The sequence below is a fragment of the Myotis davidii genome, unplaced genomic scaffold (assembly GCF_000327345.1).
Source record: "Myotis davidii unplaced genomic scaffold, ASM32734v1 scaffold59, whole genome shotgun sequence".
Classification (NCBI taxonomy): Eukaryota; Metazoa; Chordata; class Mammalia; order Chiroptera; family Vespertilionidae; genus Myotis; species Myotis davidii.
In genome coordinates this window covers 2,997,693-3,008,598 of record NW_006293001.1, presented here as the reverse complement: position 1 = coordinate 3,008,598, position 10,906 = coordinate 2,997,693, and the positions used below count along the sequence as shown (strand labels likewise).

Below are 10,906 nucleotides of genomic sequence, written 5' to 3'. Positions count from 1 at the left end.
CATGGCCTTAGACCCCTAAGCTAAAAGGAAGAATCTTACCTTTAAATCCTTAATGTTTTTTTGTTTGTTTGTTTTTTTTTTTTTTTTTGTTTTTTTTTTTTTACAAAACCTGGCAAACAGGCGGAAGGGTAGAGTAGGCATAACATTAACAAATGAATCTTGATCTTTTGTTAACTCCCTGAAGGACACTAGGCAAGTCCTGGCCCCTCTGGTGGTCCCGGTTGAGCCCTGTATAAAATAAAGGCGTCCACAAGATTAGATTATCTAGCTCACACACCCAATAGTTTTGTGATCGTATATGCCAGGAGTCCCTGCAAAACCCGGGAGTCCCAAAGCAGCTAGAAGATTCTGTTTATTCTGTAAGAAGCAAGCGCAGGAAGTTATCAGACATGCCGAGGCTCCCTGAAGTCATGCCGCTCCACTCATTAGAGGGTCTTTTCTTCCATGTGTCCTCAGCCCCTGGCACATATGTGGCCAACACAGGACTCCCTTTTCACTGAGTGAAGGACCGAATGAGCTCATTGTAAAATCCAGGTTTTGGATTTTAAAATTGTAAAATGAAGAATGGGAAATGAATACAGAGGAAAATAAAATAAAAACCAACGCAAGACAGACAATCCCTAATGCCTATCCTTCCCCCTCTTAGGAAGCCTAAATTATTCCTCACTTGCTTATATTGAACAGAATCCAGAAAAGGAAACCCCCACCTTTTGGAAATTTGTTGTGTGTGGGTTTTTTTAATAATGTACTAAAGGTGAGGTGAGATTTTTCCCAGTCTTTTTTTTAAAATATATTTTTATTGATTTCAGAGGAAAAGAGAGAGGGATAGATAAAAACATCAATGATGAGAGATAATCATTGATCGGCTGCCTGCTGCATGCCCCACACTGGGGAGCAAGCCTGATCTCTGGGCATGTGCCCTGATCGGGAATCAAACCATGACCTCCTGATTCAGAGGTCAATGCTCAACCACTGAGCCACATTGGCTGGGCTAGTTGTTTTATTTTTTTTATTGTCACCTCCCAAGGTAAATTCAATTTATAAGTTCATAGTGTTACATCACGACCGCTAGCTGCTTTTATTTAGTGAAAACAATAATCTTACCAACATCTCTCCTACAACAAAGTTTAAACCTATGGCATCATATTTCTGGTTTTTAAAATGATACGCTTTTTAACTCCTATAAAGGATGTTTATGTTGATACGTGTAGTGGCTTTTCTGCCACAGAGAGGAATTAGAGTCAGAGACTAAAAGCCTCATGGGATGTCTGCGCTCGAAGGAACTTGAGGGAAAATCAGATCCAAGCCTCTCATTTTACAAATGAGGAAACCAAGCTCCAGACAAGCAAAGCAATGGACCCAGCACCTGAGCTCTGGGACCCGGGCCTCCTGACCCCGGGGCGCTGGCCATTGGCAACGCTTAGCCACAGAGATCTAAACTATAGTTTAAAGTAGACAAAACTGTAGCGAAGGTTAACAGACCTTTCAATCGTTCCACTCCAAATGCTTCCATTTGTGTATTCGAGTGCTCTTAGGTAGAATTTCAACTAAAATATTAGAAAAGTTAGCCAGGTCCTAGACTAGAGCCTGAAAAGGTCACAGCATTGCGTGGCTGCAGGAATAAGGCGGCTTCTTCCTTTTGTGTTTCAGTGGTACTCTGACCAGAACCATGGCATATCCGGCCTATCCATAAAGCACCTGTACACCCACATGACCCACTTCCTGAAGCAATGCTTCTCTTTGTCAGACTGAACACGGTGCCGATACAAGCCTGTATCACCATCTGAACACGTCAGATAAACGCCTCCGACTGTTTGCTTGTGTTACTCTTTATGCTGTTAAGTGTTGGTATAAACAAACAAGTGAATGTTGTTCGAAAGACGGGCCAAAAATTAGGTGGACTCGGGGGTTCAATGGAAATATTGTTTACATTTCTCTGTTACTCTGTGGAAGGAGAGGAAAGGGAGCCGGGCCTTTTGCTTCAGACAGAGTATTGTATCACCTGTTTGGGGGAAAAATAAAGTCAGAAGTTCCGATGCTATTATCTTGTCTGTGTTCAGTGATTTCAGGTTCCAGTCTCTATGGAAGAAAACAAGGGATTCTGCTAGGAAAGGGCGTGAGTACTCTCAGGGTGGCTGGTTGTGATGGAGGAGGATCCAGGGCAGAGTGGGGTGTTTTGTAATGAGAACTCTAGCGCTGGCTCAGAGCACCCAATGGCATTGGGCAGAGATCAGTCAGAGAGGCACTGGGAGAGGAACTCCGATGTTGCAGCTATGCTCTCCCTCCAGGGAATGTTTATTGCATGTCTCCCAGAAGACTTCTTCATCATTGCCAGGAGCATAGTCAGAATTTTGCGTTCGGGCTCCTTTTAAGAGATGCTTCAAAATGAGAAACATACCTATTTGGTATCCTTTTTTTGAATTAGCCATAGTAACTGCCTTCAGATTGCTAAACCACACCATCCTAAACGAACCCCAAAACTAAATAAAATGGACATCAAGAGCTGAAAAGGAAAAATGTTCTGTCGATGAGATTTTCTGGGGTTTGACTTCTACGCTATAGAGTTCATTCTGAAACAGGGAAAAATAAAGCCATAATGACTGAAATCGCAAAGGCAGAGCTCTGCCAGGAACTGTCCCCGTCAATGAGAAGTGCGTGGGCAGCTCGCCATCTCGGTGATTGCCACGGAATGACAGAGAGCCACGCCAGGTCAGCAGAAGCTACTTCTTCACTGAATGTTGGAAGTGTCCGTGCAGCCGGTGCCTCGGGCACTCTTCATTGCCATCTTTCATTGCCAGCACTGATTGCCCTGGATGCTGTCTCCCCACACCTAGCTTGATTCTTCCCAATTGCAGGTAGAAGACCCTCAGGCCTTCTCTCATGTGTTGTAGCCAGAAGAACCAACACAGACATAGAACATTGAGAAGGAAGGGGTCTCGAAGGTCAGAGAACAGACTCCTCTAGAGTTTCCAGATTTCTTAGTCCAGCACTCTTACCACCACTGTGTTCTGAAAGCATGCCTCCCACTCATGCCAGATGGTCCCATCTCAGCCCTCAGGTACTTTGTGGTGGTTAGGGAGCCTGGACAGCACCCTCACAGATTCAGGGCTGGCCAGTGCCTCCTTCCTCCATAGCAGCTGCAGGTGCCCTGAGGGTCAGAGAGAAGCTAATACCTTCACTTCCTGTTCTGCGTGGAGCAGCCTCTGAAGCAAGCCCACAAGATTGACTCATCATTTCCTCATCATGCACTCTCTCCAGCCAGGGAGAGGAGAGAAAGCATCAGTTAGAGACAACAGGACAATCAAAAGTAATAGACAGTCTTGTTCCTCCCACTTATTTTCTGCCGTGGTGGGATATGCATTTGGTGTCACCACGCAGTAAGTCCTCTTCACCTCAGACCTTCGTTCCCACTGTCACAGAGGCAATGTCTGAAAGGCAAATCTAATTGTGTCATTTTCTCATGTAGGACCCTCCAGGGTCCACCACATGGTAGTGGAGGTATCCGATGTAGACTGCTGCCATCATCACAAAACTTCGATTGGATGGTGCTGTCCTGGGGGAGTCTTCACAGACCGTAGCCAAGGACAGGAGCTCACCAATGATGAGTGAGTGAACGCCTCTGTGCTCGGGGACTCAGGTTTCCTACATTTCTGTCGAAGCAGCCTTCCCTGAGCCCCTCCGGCAGAACCATCCGGATGCTCCTCAGGCCTGTCAGCGTGTGTTTGTGTATTTACTCACTTAGTCAACAAACATGCATTGAGTCTGTCTACGTATCAGACACTCTGCAGGACGTTGAGGCTACCGCAGAGAGTAAGGTAGCAACTTGAGAGACAATGTTTTGGGTGGTTTTTTGTTGTTGTTGTTTTTTGAATGTTCACATTTTGTAGAGCTTTGCTAAATTCTTCTTTTGGCTTGGAAGATAAAAGGTACGCAAACCACAGAGGGAAAGGTTTTAGTAGAAAATACCAAAGTAAAAGGGATGATTGAAGAACATCTTACCTTTTATATTTGTAGGAAGCAAATTGCAGTAACTACCTTTGATCACATTTTATTCTTGCACATGAAGTTTGGGGTGAAGAGTGCCCCAACACCCTAATGAATGCTCAGTTATCCTTCATATATGACAAACTTCAGATTTTCATTCATTTATTTGACAAATGACATTGCAAGCCACTATTTCAGGACCCCCATCCTCCCGAAATAGACCAGTATATTAGAGAGGATGCCTGTCTTAAAGGCAGGAGCGACTAGTCTTGTAAAAGTGAGAAATGAATGTAACTACAATCAAGTTCAAATGAGATCAGTACTGTAGGGATGGGATTCTAGTATGTGTAAGAAGGAAACTATAATATATTATGCCATCTCAAAATAATCTCATCTCTTAGTCTCACAATGCTGACTTTAGAGATATTTTTAAAGGTTTCAAAATTCTAAGTGACCATTTAATATTTCTCTTTTTTTAATGTTTTCATTGATTTTTCTGAGAGAGAGCAAGGGAGAGAGAGAGAAAAACATCAATCGGGTGCCTCTCTCCACCCCAACTGGGACTGAACCTGCAACCTTGGTATGTGTCCTGACTTGGAATCTAACTGGCAACCTTTCAGTGCACAAGATGATACTCAACCAACTGAGCCACACTAGGCCAGCTCATTTTTTTTAAAAAAATAATATTTCTCAGAGTAAATGAGAAAGAAGCAGCAAGAAAATTAATATTTTATTAAACACAAATGAAGAAACTTTTTTGAGGTTTTAACTTTTTAAAAATCTACCCCCAAAATATAAAATGAATGATTTATTTCTTCACGAAAGCTCTTTTGAATATCTGTGCCGTGCATGGCAGTGCTCTGCACACTGCAGAGGTTACAAAGATGACTTATGTGACAATTTCTCCATTTCCGGACTGTTTCAGTAAAGGCGACTTAACGAATCTGATTTTCCCAACATTTGAGCATTTTTCAGAAACTGACAGATCTTTATGCAAATGTTGTTGCCAAGCTGTTTGTAATGGTGAAATTATACTTTGACAGTAACTCTTTAAAATATATTAAACCCAGCTAAGGTTTTTTTGGAAATGTTGCCAATTAAGTGACTTTAATGAGCTTCTTGATGGTAATGTAATTAAAATTCAGATGTTCTAATTGTAAAACAAAAAATACAGTTCTGGGAAAGTTAACAGTAAAATAAGCAAATGTAAAATGAATTAGGGCTAATTTGAATAGTGATTATGTGGTCTTCTGGGAAGATTCTACCAAAACAATGTTTTCAAATATGCTGTTTGTAGAGAAGAAAAGAGGCACTTACCAGATCACTGAAATTTATCCAGTAGAGCAGATATTTTGAGTTTACCCAATAAAACAGATAAAGAAATTCTGAACACAGTAAATCAATCTCAGCTTATGAAGGAGAAATACTCAAACTCTTCCTTGGCATTAGGGACAGGTACCTCGGCAATTGGAAGTGGAATAATTGCTGATTCAGGGAGAAATAAGTGCCTGAACCTTACCAAGCTACTCATGGAGAAAATGATCTGGCCTCTGGCAGACGTCGCTAATGACCACCTGCTCAGATTACTGGCTTGCAGCTTCAAATGCTGGCCACAAACAGTTCTTTTTTGACAAACAGGTAATGTCTTTGGCAAGTTAGAGCAATATGATATCAGTCTATTAGCCTCTAATTAATACTCCATTATTTACTTTACTTTAAAAAATTGCTTTGACAGTATCTGTTTTCACAAAGATTCATTGGTACAGCATTCCATTCTGCACTCAGTGGTTATAAAGTCTGTTTCCTGTGAGTAAGAGAGAGCGGTAATTAGGCCAGGTTCATGCCACAATGGTTTGACAACTCATTTTCCTTCTCTCCTAATTGCTTTTAATTGACAAGAAAAAAAGGGAACATCTTTACTAGCCATTAATTATTGGGGGCAGTAATTTTTTTAACTGCTACATAAGGTGAATTTTTTAGATAAATGTCTTAATGAAACATTTAAAAAGATATAAAAACTACTTGTTAAAAAACTACTATCCATTCACACGTCTTCAGTTTGTTATTAAAACATCTTTTTAGATATTAATGGGCATAGATATTTTAGATATGTCATAAAAGTTGCCTATATCACACTAGAACTAAGCTAAGTTTTCAGTTTTAAGAGATGATAAAAAGTGATGATGCTTTAATATATACGAGTACTTTATATGCATACTAACAGGAAACAATGTGTCTCGCTTGTGTTTTTTTCAGAAGACTAAAGTAATACTTTCCAATATTGCAATTTGTTCCTTTTTAAATAGTATACAAGATAGCTTATAAATTAGTTGTTATTTGTAGAGCTAACAGTGTTTGGCATATGGTAAGTATTTTGTAAGGGTTTGCTACATACATAAAGTAAACCACTTTTAAGTTAGTATGTTCATTACTTAAACTTAAACTTTATGTTCAATAAATTAATTCTCAAGAAATTAATAGTCTGATTCAGAAGCCAATAGTTTCTTTTCCAAATCAGTGAATGTAGCTTACGTACCAGGATCATCAATCCAATTAAAAATTAATCTTTATCTTTTTCTGAAAGAATGGGGCCTTTTAGGAATAACCAATCTAGAAGTTGTGAGTGCCCAAGGAAGCTCATCAACCTTGGTACTTTATCTTGAATAAGTTGTCCATCCTTGATACCTGTTTGAAGAGTCAAATATTTGATAATAGTGATGGCAGCACCTTTGGGGAGGACAGCCAGCCAGGGAAATGTGTGGTTGAGGGGCGAGGATCTCCACCACTCTCCCAAAGCCAGCCACACCAGCCTCCTTTCTCTCTCTCTCTCAGCCTCCTTTCTCTCTCTCTCTCTCTCTCTCTCTCTCTCTCTCTCTCTCTCTCTGCATGACCACCTTAGAGGGGACTTCTCTGCTCACTGTATTCTACCGCATCCAGAGATTTCCAACCATATTATCTCACTGTTTTCTTGATATCACTTATGAGCATCAGAAGTTATTTTACTTATGTGTGTGCTTATTTGTTACCTATTTCTTTCATTCAAATATAAGCTCCCTATGAACAGTGACCCTCTGTCTTTTCAAATCTCTGCACCCAGGGTCTAGACTAGACAGTCCTGGGATAAGATGTTAGGAGCTTGATAAATATGTGCTGACTCTATTTCCATCTTCTGTGCACAGGGGCCGGGGGGGAGGCATAAAACTGGAATATTTATGTGTGATCTCACAGTGGAGACATCTATCTCACCCTTTCTGGAAATTAGTATGTAATAGAAACTTGCTGTTTCCCCCTTAAAGCAAACAGAGAGAAAAAATCCCTGAACAGCAGGTAACCCACAGCCAGGAGAATGGGGTTAGGGAGGATATGAATCTTAGACAGAAATCTAAAAGAGGTTGGTCTTTCAACAAAAATGATTTTGGTTAGGACGTGAGAACACAGCCCACTGTACTGTCCTACCACTAATTCTTACTGCCTCTGGGTGAATCGTCAGGACACCGCAACTGAGAATGTTTTGCAAAAATGTTCAGATGGGAAAAGGTCAGCTAAACCTCCAGAATAATACTGGTTATTCTAGCAGCGTTTATTTAAAAAAAAAACACACAGCATTTTAAAAAATATATTTCACTTAATATATTTTAAGTACTAATGGTTATATTTACATTATAAAACAATGATACCATGCTTTACACTGTTTAAGGAAAAGGTCGGCCATACGTTCAGACCCTGAAACTTTGGTTGGCTGGTTCTTTTAAATGCAGATTATAAACTTAGAATCATCAAAAATAAGCCATGAGGAGATAGATAGATAGATAGATAGATAGATAGATAGATACTCAAAATAACTGTCATCACCATCACTATCTACCATCTTCCTTAATGAGATTGATTTTATATGAATTAATTAAAGGTTTAGAATCTTGTATTGGGAAAATGTAACAGATGCCTTAGCATACAGTTCCCAATCTCAAACAACTGCTGAGGCCAGTGAGGCACCCAGAATGAATGAAGCAAACCAAGGAAGTGTCAGCACGGTCTCTCATAACCTCAGGGTGGGACATCGGCAAGCTGGTGAGCACAACTGAAGAGATAGCTACTGGTTCAAATCGTTGCCGAGTGGGAAAGTGGGCCTATTGTTTGCTGGCCTCGTTTTTGTCAAGAGAAATAAAAAAAAAACTGGATTTTAAAATGTAAAGCCTCAATTTTGAGCACTTGGCAGCGAATATACAAGTAAATAAGACACATCTGTGGGCCAGACTTAACCTGTGGGTATCCATTTCTATTTTGGATGTCAGTTATATACCAAGGACTCCATATACATTGTTTCATTTAATTATCCAAATTCTGTACATTGTAAATAAAAATATGTGGCCCTGACTGGTTTGGCTCAGCGGAGAGAGTGTTGGCCTGCAGACTGAAAGGTCCCAGGGTTCGATTCTGGTCAAGGGCATGTATCTTGGTTGTGGGCACATCTCCAGTAGCAGGTGTGCAGGAGTCAGCTGATCGATGTTTCTCTCTCAATGATGTTTCTAACTCTCTATCTCTCTCCCTTCTGCTCTTTAAAAAATCAATAAAATATATTTTTATAAAAATATGTGTACTTCTGATTAGGAAAATGAGGTACAAGATAGGAAACTTACTTGAGATTCCATAGGTTCAGGTGTTCCTAGCACCATCATACCTCCACGTGACAAGGGCAGCACCATTGGTCAGCTACTCCAGGAGTATGTGGGATGCCTACCAGATGGCTTTGTCACCTATTACTAACATTAATCAAATGTTCAATACAGAGGTCTGTATAAATAAACAACCCTGGTAATAGGCTCTTATCAGCCATTATTAGAATTTAAGCACAGTTAATGAAGTAGCATTAAGTGACTGCTTAAATAAATATGTATAGGGTGGCTTTGAAAACAGAATTCTGTGCCTCCCTCAATAACTTAGCGACTTCTGCAGGGTTTGCAACTTGCTTCTGGCCCCAGCAAAATATTGTGTGTGTACAGGCAAGCTATCCAATATGTAAATCCAATTCGTGACTAGGCTCAAAATAACGTTAGCTTTCCAGTCTTCCCATCACCTTTTCTCTGCTCATCAGTAGTTTTTCTCGATGTCTTCTCTCTGATGTTACCCCTGCTCTGTGTCTTCCCACACCTGTTCTCCTGCCAACTCCTACGCCATGGCCATGAAGATTCAGAAGGAGGCAGCTTGGGGTGGGGGAGCTTCAAAGATATCACACAAGAATGGTCCCCAACTTGGCTTCGGTTGCGCCTTGCCAACAGCACTCAGGCTGCCAAAGCAGAGTCTCCAGAAATAAAGAACAATGAAAGTATAAACCTGAGGTTTTTTCATTCCTCCAGATTAGCTTTTTAGAAAAACAAAAAGTAAAAAATTTTTAACTCCATGTGAAATGAGTATTTTGTATCTCTTCCCTGTTTTGAGTTAGAGGCTGTCAATGTATTCTGTAAAAAAAAGAAGAAGAAATTTGTGTGCCTCTAGGTTGCCAAAGCACTTTCAAAATATCCAGAGTACTTTTATTTACTTTTTCAAGTTACAGCATCAGGAGCCATAAAATATTGTTTACATAATCTTCTGAACCCTGCTATAAGAAACCCTGGTATCAGTTTCTTGACGTAGACTTACAGTCTTCCGCATGGTATTTCTTCTTACCAAATATTGGGAATTCATCAGTAACAAAGTGTTAAAAATTTGTGGTAAATCTTATAAATAGCTAATCAATAGTCACAGAACCTCGTGTTATATTTCCCAGAAAATGAGTACACAATAAATGCAATTGTAAACGTGTAATTCATTAAAACGTATACTTTTTCATTAGGATTTTATTCATTTTTGAATAATGATTTTATATGTTATATTCATATTTTGTATTTTTGTATGCACAATATACATATACATGTATAAGTGTGTGTGTATATATATATATATTTATTTTTAACTTTATTTGTAGAGTCCCATTATCTAGAATAATAAAGTATTCAACCACACAATTTTAAAATGGGCAAAGGTTTTGAATAGATATTTCTCCAAAGAAGATCTACAAGTGGCCATCAGGCACATGAAAAAATTCTCAGCATCCTTAGTCATCGGGAAAATGCAAATTAAAGCCACACTGAAGTACCAACTCACACCTATGAAGATGGCTACTTGAAAAAGGAAGGAAAGGACGTGTTGGCGAGAATGTGGATAAATTGGAACCCTCACACATTGCTGGTGGGGATGTAAAATGGTTCAGCTGCTGTGGCAAACAGTTTGGGAGCGCCTCAAAAAGTTAAACATAGAATTACCATATAATCCAACAATTCCACTCCTGGATAGATACTCAAAAGAATTATAAACAGGTTCTCAATCAGATACATAGACAAGGATGTTCATAGCAGCACTGTTCACAGTAGGCAAAGGGCAGAAGCAACCCAAAGCCCCATCAAAGGATGAATGGATAAACAAATTGCCATATACACATACAATGGACTATTATCCAGCCACAAAGAGGTATGACGTACTGATAAATGCTGAGGTATAAACTTTGAAAACATGCTAACTGAAAGAAACCAAACACAGAATAGTATTGTATGATTTCATTTATGTGAAATATCCAGAATAGGTAAATCCATAGAGATAGAAGGCAGATTCATTTTTGCCAGACTATGCAGGAGGGGGAAATGAGGAGAAAGTGCTTAATGGACAGGGAGTTTTATTTTAGAATGATGGAAATGTTTTGGTACTAGATAGGGGTGTGAATGTACTCAATGCCAAAGAATTGTTTATTTAAAAAGGTTTGATTTTATTATATAAATATCATTTCAATAATTCTTTTAATCTGTTTTTAAAAAACTTCATCTGCAATAATTTTCAGAATAAGTAATCTGTATTACTTATAAATAATTATGGCTTTCTTTCTAGAATAGAC

General features: G+C 39.5%; 1 protein-coding gene across 1 annotated transcript in view; it reads left to right on the top strand.

Annotated features, from left to right (window-relative positions):
* FAP (fibroblast activation protein alpha) overlaps positions 1–2,041 on the top strand; it is a 74,631-nt gene extending 72,590 nt beyond the window's left edge. Inside the window, 2 exon segments of the mRNA XM_015565777.1 lie at positions 647–723; positions 1,585–2,041. Coding sequence (XP_015421263.1) covers positions 647–723; positions 1,585–1,752 — 245 coding nt within the window. The 3' untranslated portion in view covers positions 1,753–2,041.
* The last annotated feature ends 8,865 nt before the right edge of the window (positions 2,042–10,906 follow it).